The sequence below is a fragment of the Equus asinus genome, chromosome 17 (genome assembly GCF_041296235.1).
Source record: "Equus asinus isolate D_3611 breed Donkey chromosome 17, EquAss-T2T_v2, whole genome shotgun sequence".
In the NCBI taxonomy this organism is placed as follows: Eukaryota; Metazoa; Chordata; class Mammalia; order Perissodactyla; family Equidae; genus Equus; species Equus asinus.
This window is the reverse complement of record NC_091806.1, coordinates 42,038,394-42,056,113: the sequence shown is the minus strand read 5'-3', so window position 1 is coordinate 42,056,113 and position 17,720 is coordinate 42,038,394. Positions and strand designations below refer to the sequence as shown.

Genomic DNA, 17,720 nt, shown 5'->3' with positions numbered 1-17,720 from the left:
CCAGGTACTGCGGAGCCACCTTACCTGTCGCTGCACCTGCAAGCACTGCACCCTGCCGGCGAGGCCTTGGGGAGGTCAGCTGGGCACCCCCGTCCAGACTCAGGGAGGGAACAGACAGACAGGCTGCAATCCCATCAGAGACGCTCTCCCATCTCAGCCCCCATCCTTCCACACCTCAGGGGCGTGCAGGGTGTGACAGTTTACAAATGGCTCCGAACGCAGTCTCCTTTGAGCCACAGAGCAGCCCAGGTGTGTGTGCGTGAGGTGGGGTGAAGTGACTGCTGCGTTTTATCAAAGGGAGAGGGAGGCCAGACTGAGGAGCCACAGAGCTGGCAGGGGACCAGTGCTGCCACTGGGTGCCGCACAGGGGCCCAGCCAGCATCCCCCATTCCCAGCCGCACCCTCCCACACTCGCTTCTCTTCAAGGAAGGAACGGGCTTCTCCCCGCCATGTCGCAGACTGGCTTAGCCCCCAGGGCTATTACTCCTTGCCCTGGACCCCAAGGAGGGCAACTGGGAGGGGCAGGAGGTGGCTGGCTGAGTCCAGAGCGCAGAGTATTAGGATCAAGAGCACAGGAACGTGGCTCAGCAGTCAGGGGCAGCGGCTGTTTCTCAGCATCGCACCTGGTGAAAGTCGCCACGGAGGCTTTCTTCGTGTCGTGGGCAAACAGCTGCAGTGGCTCCAGGATGGTGGCTCTGGTTGTGCAGGTGGGGGGGAGGGGGAGTGGGGGGGATGGTACAACATCCCCAAGCCATCAGTCACCTCAGTTCAGAAACTTCCTTCTGCACCCCGGCTGGGGTCATGCCCTCGGCGGCTCCCTCCCTCCACCTCTCCCTGGGAGCCCAGAGGTGCCACAGGCAGCCTCCAGCCACCGCCACTCACACAGTCCCTAGGGTCCTGGCCAAGGCTGGGCAGACCCCGACTGGCCGGGATGTGGGGCTGAAGTCCTGGAATGCCACCCGCAGACACCGAGGCAGCCCCCTGTGCAGAGAACTGCGCCCTAGGGACCAGCTCACACTGATAAACATCACACAAGAAAACACACCAGGAGGGCACTTGACATTTATTAAGCACCTACTATGTGAAGGCCCCACATGGGGCTCTAGAAAAAAGAAGTCAATGCAACCTAGTTCCTGCCCAGGAGCTCACAGTCTAGTGGGCCAGACCAGCCGTCACAGTAACAGCAGCGAAGGCGCATTTAACGTCACGGTTTTACAACGAGCTTATATATGCATTTTCTCAACTGGGAACATCCAGCAACACAGCCACGCTGTTGAAAAGCACATCGGCATCAATGTAAACACAGCGACACGACTGAAAGGACGGACAGAAATCACCTGCAGTAATTCACAGTTGCGGTTCAGAGCCAGATTTTCAGCATTATTCATTCTTTTCTAACAGGTAGGATACAAGCTTTGCCATGTGCAGAAATGGTAGAGACATGGGGCGCGCTGTGGCACACCTGATCTCACACGGGAGCCACCCAGATGCACATGAGGGTCCTGAACCTCTGCCTGCTGCCTTTTCTCCTCCACAGCGTCTTCTAATCTCCCCGGGACAAGGGCCCCACACTTCCTTGGGCTCGAAGTGAGTCAGATGGGGAGAAAGGACTGAGGCTCAGCTGGCCACGCTATCAGAATCTGGCCCATGGGTGACACAGCTCTGACAAGCACACAGCACAGTGTGCTCATGCCCAAACCCTTCCTGACTCAAAGATGAGCTTTCTGACCAGTCTCAAAGCCCAGCTGGGTCAGTGTGGAACGCGAACAACTGTGCTGTGTCTTGCCTATGCCCTCTCTTCCTGAACGCACATGTTCACCAGGAGCCCGGTCCTACGGATCCTGCTTGCCCCAGGATTCTCAACCGGACGAGAGTTTGGCGAGTTTGGGGTCTGAGAGGGAGCTCCATTAACACCAAAGAGGAAAAAGACTTCACACAGATTTGGCTTGTGACAGTCAGCTGAGGAGGGTAAGGAATCTGATGAAGACACCCATAGTGGGCTAACTCCTGACCCAGGGAATGGGGCCACCAGGCAAAGGCTCGGGTTCAATTAAGCCAAAAAGAGGGCGTGACAAAGCTGTGAGGCTGTGTACACGGAGGTGGAAGGTTGGAGAGGGCAGGACTGCCCCTATCGTGAGGTGGGCGGGGGGGAGCGGGGGATGGACAGACACAACCATTTCACCTCGGAAAGGTTAAGTCTCAGCTCCTAGGGTGTGGGAGCCCTAGGGTCCCCTCACCGAGGCCTCTCTTGGACAGATGCTTACCAAGTGAGACAGAAGGTACCAACTGTAAAAAAGGCGTTTCTGACCCCATTTCGAGGGCAGTGGCAAAGGGGACGGCACGAGTCCCTCTGTGACTGTCAACCCCAGGCCTCATGCCCCACAGAGCCTAGCCCCGGCCCCGCCCCACCTTCTGGGGTAGGGGGCTTTCCTCACAGCCCTCCTTCCCCTCAAGGTCGCTCCAGGCGGCCAGATGTCCTGGTAGCAGCCCCTTCCCCCAATGATGGCCCAGACGGAACTCTCTTAATAAAAAAAAATAATTTATTGTCAACAAAGGAGATATATACAACAGGAAAACAGGTGGAAAGGAGAGAGGGAGTGAATGGGGCCCCCAGGAGGGCTGTGGGCCTCCTCGGGGATGGAGCGGGAAGAGGTAATGGAGGCCTCCTAGTCTAGGAGCCTGAACAGGTGGGGGAGGAGAGGCGTCCCCCGAGGTAGTGGGACTCGGATCAAACCCCGTTATGACCACCTCTGTGTAAGGCACTGTGCCAAGGGAGAAAGGTGGGGGGCTAAGAGAGGCTGGGAGGAGGAACGAGGGACAGAGAGATCTGGGTCAGCAAAAGGATCGGGGTGGGTGTTCTCCGCAGGCCCAATGCCCTACCGCACGCCGGCCCTCAGCCACCCTTGCCCACCTCAGGACCTGGCCTCTTGCCTGGCCAGGGGCAGACATTTCCCAGTGCCCCCAGGGAGAGCGGATGCTGCCCAATTCCGCTCCTCCATCCTGCCCTGACACCTGGTTTTATTCTCTCCACCAGGTGGCCCAGCAGGGCAGCTGTGAGTGACTAAGCCAAAGGGGAACACTGCCTCCTCCCACCTCCCCCCTCCCCGGGAAAGCAAGAACCTACACACCACCCCCTGCCTCCGGCTGCCCCCCGACAGTGGTGCTGGATTCCGACAGAACCGAGGGCCAGTCTGGGGTGTCACCTGCTCCCACACCCTTGGTGCCCTGGGGGGGCTTGGACCAGTCTTGCAGGAGGCTGACCGCCGGGGGCTCCTCCATCCGCACACGGATAACCTGGAGATCCAGTGTCCCGCGAAGCCCCGGAGGGGGAGCTGGGCAGGGATGGGAGCAGAGAGCAGAGTCAGGGCCCTCCAGAACCCCACCACCAGGATGCTCCCTGGCGGTCTCTGCAAACTGCACCCCCATTCCCATCACACAGTGCCTTGTAAGGGGAGAAGCCTGAGGACGTGGGAGGCTCCACTTTTGGTTCATCCAAGCACCACTACCAACCAGAAAACAAGGTCATGGGCCCAAGGCCCTCCGTGGCCTTCCTCTCTCCTGTTATTTCGGTGCACGGACGCTTAGCAGCGTACAGATGCTTACCGGTGTATGCCTCCCTCAACTCTTACCTTCCGCTGACTCCATTTCATCTGAAACTCAGTGGGCATCCTAGCCTGATGGGTTATGCCCTGGGCGGGCAGAGGTGACGGGGGTGGGGAACACCCCAAAGCACAGTAAGACAGGGCGAAGGAGCTCCCGAGTAAATACGCATGGTAGAGGAGAGGGCCCGGTGCCTCTCCTCCTGAGCTAGCGTCCCAGCTCGGCCTTGCAACCTCGACCAGGCTCTTCATCTCCTGGGCGCCATCCCCTACCACACAGGGACCAGACGTCCACCTTAGCGGCGTGGAGAAGCCACTCAGGCTGGGCAAACCCGGGCCGGAGACTGGGAAAGTAGACTGCCAACGGCTATTACACAGCTACAAAAATGTCCCCTGGATGGATGTCAATTATTTCTCAAAACTGAAAAACAAAAATGTCCCCTGCGACACGGGCATGTGCGAAAGTTACAGTGAAAAGCAAAACCAGAAAACGGTGATCGCAATTGCTGCAACGTCTGGATCCAGAAAGACCAGTTTGTGGTTTTCTTCTATCTTGTTTTTAGAGACACAGTGACTTAAAGCATGGCAGAGAAAATGCGAACAATTTTGCTGGACAGTTTGCTGGGGTTTAACATGACTTGGGGGCTGCCACTGGGTTGTACGATTGAGCCAATCCTGCTGTGTATTCCCATAAGCTGGTTTGTCTCCTTGACAATCCTAAGCTCCTCGAGGGCAGCCTGAACCCCACTCATTTGTACTTTAATTCAACAGTAACTTATGGAGCAACTATGCTGTGCCCAACACTGTTCTAGTCGGGAGGGGTACAGCAGGGCATGGGGCCCAGCGGGTGGCCTTCTTGGAATTTATGTTCCAGTGGCGAGAGGCAAAAAACAGGATCAACAAAAGATGCAATAAATAAGCAAAAATGCACAGGAAGTGGAGAGTCAGCTTTGTGGCTAGCTGGGGGAACAGCATTCTAGGCAGGAGGAAAAGCAAACGCGGACACCCTGGTGGAGCACACCTACTGCTGTTGGAACAGCCGGGCCAGTGCCTGTGCCGCATGAGCCGGGGGTGTGGGAGAGGGAAAGATCCTGGGGTGAGGATCTCTGGTCACCTCAAGGACTCTGGTCTGTGTCTGGAGTGCGACAAGAAGAGCACAGGAGGGCTCTGTGCAGAGCAGCGACAGGCCTCTGCTTGGGTTTTCGAGGTACACTGGCTGCTGTATGAGACCAGACCACAGTGGGCGAAGGTCAGAAGCTGGGCGACTAGCTGGAAGGCTGTTAGAGGGGCCAGGCAGGAGACGGCTTGCACTGGGGTGGCAGCAGTGGTGGTGGTGACAGGAGGGTGAATTCTGAAAGTTATTTTGGAGGCGGGGCTAATGGGACGCATGGACGCGTTGACGGGGGGTTTCAGAGAGCCAGAAGGGGCTGAGTCCAAGTGTTTGGTCCAGCCAAAGTGAACAATGGGGGAAGGGAAGGGGAGACAGCGGAGGAACAGAGTGGCTGGGGCTGTGGGGAGGAGACAGGGGGTTCCACGTGGATACGCCGAGCTTGAGAGATCTTCCAGACAACCAGTTAGAAATGCCACATGGGCGACAGGAAGAGAGGCTGGAATCCCAGGGAGAGGCCCAGGCTGGAGGAGTAAAGGTAGGCAATGTGAGCACATAAATTGTACTCAAAGCCATGGACCTGGATGGGACCACGCAGAGCATGAGTAAAGATCCGGACCCAGGGTGGGGGCATTTAGTCACTCATTCATTCACCAAATACAGAAGCTGCCCCTATCCCATGCTGGGCATCGGGGTACCACAGACCAACATCCTGACCCGAGGGAGCTTACATTCTAGAAGGGGGAAGAAAGACAACAGGATCTAACTTGAGGACCTGTGAATGAACAAGCAAGAGAAACAGAACAGCCAGTGAGGGCGGAGGAAATTAAGGCCAGCTTGCCCGAGAAGCCAGGGACAAAAAGTGTCTCCAGGAAGGAGGCAGGGCTGGGTTCACATTACTGCCACATCAGGGAAGATAAGCACTGAGAACCACCACCGGATTAATTTTATGGGGGTCAATGATGACCTTGCCAAAAAAGTGATTTTAGCTTGGGGCGGCGAGGATGAGAGTTTGACTGGAGTGGCCTCCAGAGAAACTGGAGGGAGACAGTAAACGCTTTTCAGCTTTGCTGAAAAGGTGTGGGGACAAATGGGCCAGTGGCTAGAGAGGGATGAGGGATCCAGCTTTGTGCAGGCCACTGGGGAAGATTCAGAAGAGAAAGAAAAGCTGATGTGACAGAGAGGAGAGAACTGACGGCGGGGAAGAGGGGACGGGCTCCAGCGGTGGTCTAGAAGGGCGGGCGCATCTTTGCCAAGAGCAGTGCAGTTACAGGAGAAGGCAGACAATGTGGCCTGGATGCCGCAGGGAGGGTGGGGGCAGGTGGACATGCTTCTTGGCACTGTGGGCAGGGTGTCTGCGTGGGCCCAGCGGAAACGCACATAGGCTGCAGGGGGCGAGTGGCCTGAACGAGGTACCAAACCTCCCCAAGGCTCATGAGAACCATAGTACTTTATATGGCGCTTTTGAGGATTTAAAGAGATAACGTGTTAACGTATTAAGAGTCCAGTACATTGTAAGGGCTCATGAAGTTAGGGACTTCCCAAAGCAATGGAATTAAGTGACAATTCTTTCTGGTACCAAGGAGGGTAGAGGTGTGGGTGCGTGGGGAGGGGAGCATCAGAAGAGAGAGTCATGGCAGACAGATGCCCCTTTAGAAATCATGCATGATCAGAGCCCCAGGCCCATAAAAAAGCAAGCCAGGAGGATTTATTGGGCCCTGGGACAAGATGTCCCCACCAGAATAAGTACAGGCAGCCACTGTCCACTTATCTTTCAATGAGTCTTCACTGAGGGCTTTCTTTGCGTCAGCCACTGTTGTAGGCGCTGAGGATACAGCAGTGAACATGACAAAGACTGTGCTCGTGGGAAGATCTCACACACTCACTCACACGCTTACTTCTGGCCAAGGTATTCTAAGCCAGATCGCTAGGTCCTACTCAAAATTAAATACAAACAAGACAAAAAAGGCTTTTTTCCACTATTTGTGTGAGTGGGCCCTCAGGACCTACCTTTTTCCTGGCCTGGACACCCTCCCCACTCTCATCCTGCAAAGCCCTTGGAAAGTTCTAGAATGTCTTCCCTGACTGCTTCACTCATAACCATCAGCTCAGCTGACCTGACCACAGTGACCTTTTCCAACTTCCAATTCCTTTTTTAAAGTGGTAGTATCTTTAGTCAAACAAAATCTTCCAAGAACTTCAATACACAAAGCAACTCAAAGTGGACATACTGGTTGAGGCCTCACAGGATTCTGAGAAATCTGTCCAAGCTGTGGGTCCCCGAAACAGCCTGAAGCGAGTCGTCCACAGCCTTCGCTCTGCACAGAAGCCCCAAAGGCCCTGCTCCTCCCCATCTGCTTCACTGCCTCTGACCTGGACCCCCAGACAGCGAGTCTCAGGGACAAAGGCTGCCCACTTGTGTCATTTCCCAGAGTGCCTCCCTCGGGGCTGGGCTGGGAACACTTGCTGCCGTGTCTGGGCCATCTCCCACCCCCACGGATCCTTCACTGCTGAGGACACCTCTCCTGTCCCCCGTCCCCCTCACATCAGTCCACTCGCCCCACACGAACCTGCCACTTGAGGACCCCGTCTCAGCTACTCACCACTCCAGATAGGTGGAGTTTGGGCCCAGGGTACCCCAGGACTCAAAATGAAGGCTCCCTTCGAGAAGGAAACCAGAAGACCCTCTAAACAGGGGAAGGGGTCAGCCATTAGAGCAGCGATCTACTGGGGAGACGGCCGAGACCCAGGGACCGCTGGAGTCCAAGCGGAGCGCAGTGCCTCAGGGAGGCGGGCGGAGTGTGACTCAGGCTGAAACTTGAGACAGTCAAAACTGTGATCTGCCTGAAGGGTCGAGGCCTGCCTCGAGATCAAGAAAAGCGGAGCCTACTTTGGTAAAATATAAACGCAAGTGACACGTGCGCGTACACACACCCAGAGCTCTGTGAGACCAACTACGGACAGTGGGTCAGCACTGGGGAGGGAGGTGGGGCTGGAGAAGCGACCCATTTGCTTTTGTCTTTATGCAAACAGCACACCACCTTTGTGAGAGCCCTGCTCTGGGGAGCCTCCAGCACCTCACGTGGCCTCTTTCTCCGGGCTCTAACTCCAAACACATATTTCAGACAGGCTGGGACAAGGCACCCTCTGTGTCACTCATCCACTCCTTCAAGAAGCACTTCCCAAGCCCAAGATGCTGCAAGCAGGGCCTGGCGAGACCAAGAGGAACCAGGCTGGGGCCCTGCCCTCCTGGAACGCATTCCAATCTCATCTGAATCCTGCCCCTGCTTGGTCACGTAACTGTGGGAGGCAGAGCGCCCCCCAGACGCCCATGTCCTCATCCCCAGAATCTGTGAATATGGTGCGCTTCACGAGAATTAAGGCTACAGATAGAATTAATGTTGCCAATCGGCTGACTTTAAAGTAAAGAGACGATCTGGGTGGGCTCGCTGTAATCACCAGCGTCCTTAAACGGCACAGAGGGATGCAGAAGAGTCGGAACGAAGACGGCATCCCGAGAGAGACTCTACTGGCCACTGTGCCTTTGAAGATGGAAGGAGACCATGAGGCCAGGAACGCAGGCGGCCTCTAGGAGCTGGGCAAGGCAAGAAAATGGGCTTCCCCATGACCCTCCAGAGAGGAACACGGCCCTGCCTACACCTTGACTTTAGCCCAGTGAACCCATTCCAGACCTCTGACGTCCCGAACTGCAGGGTAACAGATCTGTGTTGAACGCCACTAAGTTTGTGGTAATTTGTTACGGCAGCCAGAGGAAACCAAGGACCATGGGGAAGAGAAACTCTCTCTGAGACTCAGCCTCTCCATCTGGGAAAGATATTTATCTAAGGGCCAAACGCACCATGGCAGATAAAAGTTGCTTAAAATCAGAGGACACAACACACGCACACATGTGCTTTCTGTTCTCCTGAGGCAATTCACTGAGCTGCCTACCCCATGGTGGTAAAGGCTGTGTGCTTGCTACTGGTCTATTCTCCTGTGACCGGCCACACTTCGGCCCCTGCTCCACTAGGGTAAGGTGGGCCCCTCTCAGGCTCCAGCTGGAATCAACCTCAAGCGTGGTGATGGGTGTCAGGCTCCGGGGAGCACTGGCCTGGCCCAATCTGAGGACCAATTCCAGGACACTCCCACAGAGCCTGCAGAGAAGTTCAGCTCTCCGATCAGCCTGTCACTCAAACCCACCTGCCCTTGGCCCTGGCTCCCAGGGGACCCGTGCACCAACCACCTCTACGCTGGGCTGTGCTGCAGGGCCACTTCGCGGAGCCCAGACCCAGGAATGCAGCCTGCCTGATCCCTGGAGCTCACCTGGAGAGGCGCTTTCTGGCTGGGGTAGGACTCCTTCGGCCGCTCTCCCCTCTTTGGGGGAGTCCTTGCTGTCTGAGGCCCTGAGCTGGGTGTGGGAGAAGAGCTGGAGGACGAAGCCTGGGGGGAAGCTGCCATCAGTGAAATGCCGGACCTCGGGGGGAGCCGCGAAGGTCTCTGTGGGTGAGTCGGGTGATGGCAGATCTGGAAGGGAAACAGGATAGAACCGTGAGTCCAGGAGGCCTGGCTGCCTAACCTGCCGAGGCCAGAATCCAAAGGCCTGAGCTGGAGGCCTCCGGGGAGGCAGACGCCCTCAGCCTGGGCCCCACCCAACCCTCACTGGCTGGGCTTTCCTCTGGGAGCCCTGCAGCCAGAGACCCCACCCGCCCCCCGCTTCACCTGGGTCGGGGTCCGGGTCTGGGTCCAGATCCAGGTTTTTGGTCATAGGTCTGCCTCTTTTCTTCCTGACCGGCTCTTCCCCAGAGGGCTCCTTCCATCTCTGACCACGGGGCTTCTTACTTCCCGGCTCGGTGACAGGAGCAGCTGCAAAAACGAAAGACCTCACATCTTTTTAAGATGCCATGCCTGAACCCCGCAACCTCAGGGCTGCCGAACACACCTGCCCAGCAGCCTCTCTCCCCCCAGAACATGGGGCCTGTGGTTCCCCCCCGCTCCCCACCTCAGCCTCACTGGCTTCCAGGATGACTGACCGAGAAGCTCAAGGGGGCGGAGGCCCCTGGGCCGGCTCCTTTTGGGGAGGGATGGGTTGTCCTCAGAGTCAAGGAGAACGACAATCTCCGCTGGCATTTTGGCAGGGTCTGGGTCAGAGTCCGGGTCAGCATCGACCTCCTGGCCTGAGTCTGAAGCAGGCAAATGCCCAGTGAGCTCCAAGTACTCTAAAGGATCCGACATTTCCCTCCACCCCACACCCCCCACCCCACCCCAGGCCCAACTACCTGAGTTGGGTGGGGATGGCTGCTCAGCTCTGACGTCCTGCAAAAGGGCCACCCCCTCACTCCAGGCCTCTAGGATGTTGCTCTTCTCGGAAGGGCTCAGGTCCAGGGTGTGAGGATGCTGCTCCAGGATGTGCGTGCGCGCCGTGTCCGCCGACGGCGACCGGATCTCAGCCCCACACACCATGCACAGTGCCCGCCCGCTGCCTCCTGGGCTGTTCCCGACCAGGAACTCCTGCTCCCAAGACACCTGCTGCTTGGGCTCCTCACAGCCATCGCCACCTGCCTCCAGCAGGCTGGGCCTAGGTGGTGGGGTCTTCTCCTGCTGGGCCACTACGCAGGGAGAGGAAGATGCTATCAATAAAGGTGCCCGTGGACAGTAATACTCAGAACATGATTCCCCGAACCAGGTGGTATGGCATTGGGAGTAGGAACATTTCCACCCAAAGTCTTTCTCTCCCTTTTCCTGGAGCCCACGAGACGCCAGCCACGTTAAATACAACCTATGTACCCTGGGACCCCGCCACCTCACCTCTGCACCTTCCTTCAATTTAGTCTCAGACCACAGGTCCACATGTGTTTATCCAATAGGCTATGTGCTTGCACGTCTTCAGAATTGGCCCATCTGTCTGGACCACTCTGACCAGTCTGGCAAATTCCTGTACTTCCTTCATGGCCCTGCTCAGTCACCCCCATGGAGTCTTCCTGATGGCTGATTATCTCCGCATGTGACTCCCCGGCCATAGTGCTCGCTTTCTTCAAGATGAGGATGGCACACAGGAGAAGAGATGCTCAATGAGCCTTCCAGTCAGTGAATGACATCTGTGCCTGTTTCTGCACCTGCGGAGGCCCCTTCAGAAAGCCACCCTATTCTGTGAGAACTAGCCCCGCTTCCACAATACCCCCAGAGCATCTGCAATCGTGATCTCGTCCCTGTGGGTCTGCATGGCACCTGCTCTTCGTGCACATGGACCGTAAGTTCTGACAGGGCATGACCTTGTTCAGCTTGACAAAGACGACAGGCTCAGACCCATGTTAGCCTGGCAGCTCAGTGCTTCTGTGACATGCCCGTGAGCACTCCTGACTGTAGCTCTCTCCCACCTGAGAGGATGGGACAAAATACAAATATGGGAGGCTAACACCCGGGGGCTGCATGGAAGAGGTGGCATTTGAAACGGGTATGAGCACTGGCTTGGACTCAGAAGACCTGGCTCCACAGCTGGGTTGCACCTATCTCCCCTGGGGCTGCAGACAGGAACCTTGACCTCCTGGTTGCAATTTGGGCTTTCTTTCCCACCACTCCTCCAAAACAGCCCGTGAAGGTCACCAATGCTAAACCCAGTGGTCAGTTCTTTTTTTTTTTTGAGGAAGATTAGCCCTGAATTAACATCCGCTGCCAATCCTCCTCTTTTTGCTGAGGAAGACTGGCCCTGAGCTAACATTCGTGCCCATCTTCCTCCACTTTATATGTGGGATGCCTGCCACAGCATGGCTTGCCAAGCGGTGCCATGTCCACACCTGGGATCTCAACCAGCAAACCCTGGGCCGCCAAAGTGGAATGTGTGAACTTAACTGCTGTGCCACCGGGCCGGCCCCCGCAGTCAGTTCTTAAACTTCATCATTTGACTGATTGCTTCTTCCATCTTGACTTTTGTCACTTGGCCTCCAGGGCACCACCTTCTCTTGGTTCTTCTCTTATTTACAGGTGTCTGCAGTCACTCCTGCCTGTTGCTCATCTCACCCTCATCCTTATCCTCATCCACATCACCTTCCCTTCTCAGATCCCTGCACGGCTCCCTCACTTCTTCCAGGTTGTTGCTGAAAAACCATCTTCTCCCCAAGGCCTTCTGTGCCACCCTGGGGAAAGCTGCCACCTGCCCCCCCACCGAGCACCCCGTTCCCCTCACCGCTTCACTTCCTCCCTAGCACACGTCTCCCCCGACCTCACAGGTACTCTACTTGTTTACTGTCTCCCCAGCACACCGTAGGCTCCGTGACAGCACGGTTTCTGATCCTTCACACCTGTATCTTCAGCGCCAAGCAGAGTGCCTGGCGTGTAGTGGCCGCCAGAATGTCAGATGAGAGGCTGACCCCCAACCTGGAATCATGGGAGCGCCCCATGACATCCCCAGACCCCATGTCTACCTCCTTCCTCTGATGGTCTCGTCCCACTGCCTGCCTGTTGACAACTCCCACAGCAGACTCCAGCCAGCCTCCCCCACGAAATTGCGACTCACATGTCTAACTTCCTATCTGACCTCCGCGCTTACTGTGTCATCTCAAACTTGCCACGTCCAAACCCTAACCCCCATCTCCCACAAGCCTGCATCCCAGCCTTCCCATCGCAGTAAATGGGAGGCCCATCCTTCCACTCAGTTGCTCAAGCCAAAAACCTTGAATTCACCCTTTCTCTCCCACCCCAAATCCTTCAAGAAGCTTCTGCTTCAGGACCTTTCCACTTGACATTCTGCCTAAAATGCTTTCCCCTCCATCTATCTACAAGGTTCGCCTCTTCACTTTCTTTGGGTCTACGCTCAAAATTCACCTTAGAGAAGCCTTTCGTGACCATTCGGCACTCCAAATAAAACACTAACCTCTCTCCTTACTTTGCTCCTGTGTCCTCTGAACCCTTTATCGCCACTTGACATACTGTACATTTGTCTATCTTTGGTCATTAGTACACACATGTTCCAGAAGTGCAAAGTTCCGTCTTTGTCTACAGCCATTAGCATGCCCAGCCTCAAACAGTGCCTGGCATAAAGCAGGTGCTCAGTAAACACCTGTTGAATGAATTAACTTCTCTGCACTTCTTTTTCCTCCTCCCTAGCAGTGGGGAGCGAGGCCGCCCTTGCAGGGTTGTTGAGAGGATTAGCCGAGACAGCCTGGCCTGGAGTACTCAATAAATACCAGAAGTAGGGAAAGCAGCTCTCTGTTGGATCCAAAGCTCCGAGCAGGGTAGCGGCCTTTATCTCCTTTACTTATTTTATAACCCTCCCGATTCCAACAAGGATGAGAGGTAGCACAGGCACGCACCATCAAGTTCCCCTGGGGTTAAATGAATGGCCTGACTCTCGACGCCTTTTAGGTACTGCCCCCTCCCCCCCAAGGAAGAGTATCTGGGAACGAAACACGCTATTTACATTTTAACGAATATTAAGTCTCCCACTAAGGTGGCTCTTTGTTTTCCTACGCTTTGCAAGATCCTGAGGACTAAAAAAATTGGTAAAGGGGGAGGGGAAAGCGAGTGTTCCCAGATTGTTGCAAAAACGCCCTCCCAAGGCAGGGTGGCTGAGGGCCCCCCTAGCAAGCACTTCATTTCCCACAGCGGGTGCTGTACGCAATCCCATCCTCCCTTGGAGCTCCAGGATCTGACACCTGTGGCTTACGCAAGTCGAAGGCCTGGGGATGGACGCGGGGTGGGAAGGAAAGCTTTCTGCATGGAGGGCCCTTACGATCCACCTCTCGGTGGGCGGCAGCGGCGCCTGCCTCCATCCCCCGAACCGCTCCGGACGCCAGGCTGCCGCGCCAGCCTCGGTCCGGAGGCCCCGCCGCCCCCGGGCCTGCCTCTGCCTCTGCGGGACGAGAGCGCGCGGCCGCGGACACCCAGCGCCGCCGGGAATCCGGCCGCTCTTGCTGGGCCCGGGAGAGGGGGCGCTCGGGCACCGGAAGATCCGGAGCGCGCGGGGCCTGAATCGAAGGCTCCAGACCCTGGGCGGGGGCGGGGGAGGGGGAATTCGGGAAGGCCTGGGATTCCAAACCCTGGGGAGGGCGGAGCAAGAGCGCGCTCGCGCCCCGGACCCAAGCGGGAAGGGGGCGCTGGGGCCCCGGGCCGGAGGGGGAGGGGGCGCTCGGGCTCCAAACGTGGGGGGGGGAGCCGGGGGTACCCGAGCCCCCCAGGGTGACGCGGAAGTGGGATCCCCTCCCATCCTCACCTCTGAGCATCGGCTCGGGCCGCGGAATGACGGCCACCACCATGGCCTCCTCGTCGTCGTCCCCTTCCTCGCATTTGAGCGTCACCTCGAAGCAGTCGAGCGCGGCGCCCTCGGCCTTCAGGGCCATGGTGCGGCCAGGGGGGATGGCGGTGACCGGACGCCGGAGGACGGGCGCGCCGCCCCCTCCCCGCGCAGCCCCCGCCCCACCGCTCGCCGGCCGGACCTGCGACGGGCACGTCCGGGCCTCCCCGAGACCTGGCGCGTCGGGACCCCGGCCGGGGAGGGCTCAATCCGGGGCCCCAGCCCCCCGCCGCTGCCTTTTATGGAGGCTCATTGTCGGCGCCCGCCCGGCCGGCCCGCCGCGAGCCCGCCCCCGACCCCGCGCGGCCAATCGCGTGTGGCCCCGCCCCGGGCACGCGGCTCCGTTAGGATCCCGGGGACCCGCAGCGCGGCGGGAAGGGCGCGCGGGCTCCCGGCCGCCCTCCCGCGCCCACGCGGCGATCGCCGCCCCCGAGCGGGGACCCGCGCTCCCCAGGGCGGGGGGCGTCGCGAGCCGGCCGGCCGAGCCCCGCGGGGCGCCGTCCGCTGAGCTTCCAGTCGGGCATCTTTGCTGGGTTGAAGAGCGCTGCCAGGCTCCCCCAGATTTTGCTCGGGGTCGCTTTTGCCTTCCCCTAAACCAGCCTTCCTCCGCCAGAAGATGCCGGGCGGGAAAAGAAGCGATGGGGGAGTGGAAAGGATTAACTGTTCTAGGCGGAGGGCTTGGCGTGGGAAGAGTACAGCCTGGATTCTTTCCGATTTGCTTGTGACCTTGGGCACGTTATCTGTTTTCTTAGACAATTCATCCTTTTTTTCAAAAAACACTGTGGAGCCTTCTGGACAAGGGAATGCAAAGAGGAAGAGCCAAGTGGAGTGCGGGCGCACGCGTACCACCCCCGATTAAAATTTCCATTTTTTACACGTGAGTTCAGAGATTGTGACCCTCCCCAAGGTCACACAGAAATCCCTGAGAGCCCCAAGAGCAGGGTCCAGTGGCCATGACACTGCTGTCTCGTAATCCTACTGTGGGTGAGCTTTTACCTCGGTGACGTAGAAGGGGCTTCTCCGTCTGCTGCGGAGAGCTGAGATTGCAATCGAGCATGAAAATCCATCTTAAAATGCCCTGGATCAGACGGGGCACAGAATTCAGAATAATGTAGAAGGTTGGGGGCGGGAAAGGAGATGTGAACGGGTGGGTATGGATTACAGTATTTTTTTTTTAAGGTGTGTCTTTTGGTGAGGAAGATTGGCCCCGAGCTAACATCTGTTGCCGATCTTCCTCTCCCTCCGCCCCAAAGCCCCAGTACACACTTGTACATCCTAGTTGTGGGATGCCGCCACAGCGTGGCTTGAGGAGTGGTGTGTAGGTCCACGGTCAGCATCCAAGCCAAAAGTGGAGCCCGGGAACTTCACCACCACGCCACCAGGTTGGCCCCTACAGTATTTTTTTGCGTGAAAGATTTTACTTTCAAGAATATGCAGTACTTTAAAGGTTTTACAATTAAAGGTGTTAGCGAGCTTGTTTAAGTAATTTCTGTCAAATGTTCGGTCTCCAGCCTTTGGGGCAGATTCCTTCCTTGCCCTCCTGCTCTGCTCTTTATTGCCCTGCCGGATGCAGTTTCTCAGGCTGCGCAGACAGCTGCCTTGGACCTGGATCTGGCCCGTGGGAGGCAGTGGCAGGAGACTCGAGGCGAGGAGGAAGGAGAGAGCCCTGGTATTTCTTCTCTTTCCCTCTCTTGCCCAGGCTCAGGTGGGTCTCCAGCAGCAGGCGAGGCTCCTCTGTGGCTCCAGCTCCTACTGGGGAGGTGGCTGTGGTTCCAACTTCTGAAGGGTGGCCTCACCCTTGGGCTCCATTAAATCCATCTCCTCCATCGGCCCCTCCAGTTTAGGAGTGTTGGCAGCTTTTTGTTTTTGCTAACCTCTGGGGTGCCTCACTGTCCCCTGTTGGGCTTCTCAGCCCTTATATCACCTCTGTCACAGGTGTCACCAATACCCTGCCTTAAGATCTCTGTTTTACACACTTATGGTGGCTTTTGTTTCCCTGGTTGGACTGAGTGACACACCCAGTATTAATGCCAAGCACTTTGTAGACATTATTTCTTAGTCCTCACAAGCCTCGTGGGGTAGCTCGTATTGTTTCCATTTTACAGAGCAGGAAGTTGAGGCTTAAAGGGTTAAATTACTTGCCCAAGGCAATACAGCCAGAATCCTATTTCATCAAATCCAGGATGGGCGTTTCCCCCCACATTTTCACATCTTTGAAATGGAGGTGCTTTCTGTAGTGGATGTCAGTGTGAAGTTGTAGGAATACCAAGAAAGCGTAAGGTGGCCGGTCTGATAGTCAGACAGTGATGGTACCAGCAGAACATAAACCACGCTTAGAATGCGACACAGATGAGGCCACTTCATGACCACAACAGTGACTTCGCCTTTCTCTGAGTGATTGCTGCTTCTTTCCCAAGGAAAAGTGGCTTGAGGAGTGGTGTGTAGGTCCATGGTCAGCATCCAAGCCAAAAGTGGAGCCCGGGAACTTCACCACCACGCCACCAGGTTGGCCCCTACAGTATTTTTTTGCGTGAAAAATTTTACTTTCAAGAATATGCAGTACTTTAAAGGTTTTACAATTAAAGGTGCTCTGCTTGATCCTCCTGCCTCCTAGATAAACATTATAAAGATACCCAGTGTCTGAATTGCCCCTGCTTCTTGACAGCGTTCAATCCAGAACCGGTCCCCACTTCCCTAATCCCTCCACAGAACCGTGCAAGGAGAGCCCAAATTTAGGGAGACACATGAGCGTGTCCCACATGGTGTACTCTCCTTTACTGCGGCGAGTTAAATACACCTAGCCCTTTTTAAGTATAGGTGTGTTTGTGGTGGTCTTAACCAATTTATTTTGCTTACATTTTCATTTTTATGTATAGGAAGAGTGATCTATAATAAAAATCTGTGTCAAAATATCACTAAGCCCAAAAGAGCTCTTTTAATAACAATTCCAAGAGATAAGAAATCATTGTGGCAGAATTTGGCAGTGTTTTTTTTCTTGGGGGAACATAAACTAATGGTCCATCTTGCGATCTGTGATGTCCTCGATGTAATGAAATATGGTTGCAAAGTAGGATTCAACTCCGGTTCTGTCTGTCTGGTCCTTGCTCTTTCCACTAGAGTACCGCGCTGTCTCTTAGTGAACTTTAAGTAGTTGTTAAATGAATGAAAGGGTAGATATTATTAGCTCCAATATATACACGAAGAAACTGAATCCGAGAGAAAGAAGTCATTTGAGATCAAACAACTTGGAAGTCACAGAGCGATTCTGTCTGACTGCCAAGCTGGGCCTCATTTCCATCGCACCTGCTGCTGAGCCAGTCCTCTGCACCGAGCATCTGAGGGGAAAGTCCAGTGTTAAAAGGAGTCCCCATCCACTGGCTACATAGTCAGTGCTAAATGACTACTTGTTAGACGAACTGGGTTCTTAATTGTTGAGAGAGCCCCGTGGGCACGAGAGAGGGTAGAGACTTCCTAGACAGGTATGTCTGTAATTTGTCTTTTGACTTAGTGAATTTGGTCTTGGAATATGAGATTGGGCCTTGGGGACGAGAGGGGACAGGGAGAGGGCTGCTGCAGGAAATAAAGCTAGACAGAGCTCTAACTTACTTAGGGGACTAAGTAAGAGGGGGTGTGTGCCGCTCGCCTCCTAACTCCCTTGGTATTTTGTAGTGGTCTGCAAAGACCATGATAGATATATGTCTGTGCTCTTCAGCTTAGTAATCCCATT

The 17,720-nt window shown here is 55.9% G+C and overlaps 1 protein-coding gene and 1 long non-coding RNA gene across 2 annotated transcripts in view; one reads left to right on the top strand and one right to left on the bottom strand.

Annotated features, from left to right (window-relative positions):
- Nucleotides 1-1,050: 1,050 nt before the first annotated feature.
- SPINDOC (spindlin interactor and repressor of chromatin binding) lies at nt 1,051-14,252 on the bottom strand. Its single transcript, XM_044750021.2, has 6 exons — nt 13,913-14,252; nt 9,984-10,313; nt 9,738-9,887; nt 9,427-9,570; nt 9,031-9,231; nt 1,051-3,332 (listed from the first exon to the last, which is right to left on the bottom strand). Exons 1-6 carry the CDS (start codon nt 14,037-14,039, stop codon nt 3,121-3,123), a joined length of 1,164 nt encoding a protein of 387 aa, XP_044605956.1. The 5' UTR covers nt 14,040-14,252; the 3' UTR covers nt 1,051-3,120.
- A 101-nt stretch (nt 14,253-14,353) lies between these two features.
- The window catches only part of LOC106833649 (uncharacterized), a 41,027-nt gene continuing 37,660 nt past the window's right edge, over nt 14,354-17,720 (top strand). Inside the window, exon 1 of the long non-coding RNA XR_001398670.3 lies at nt 14,354-14,870. This is a non-coding gene — a long non-coding RNA (uncharacterized lncRNA). The remainder of the gene's footprint in view (nt 14,871-17,720) is intronic.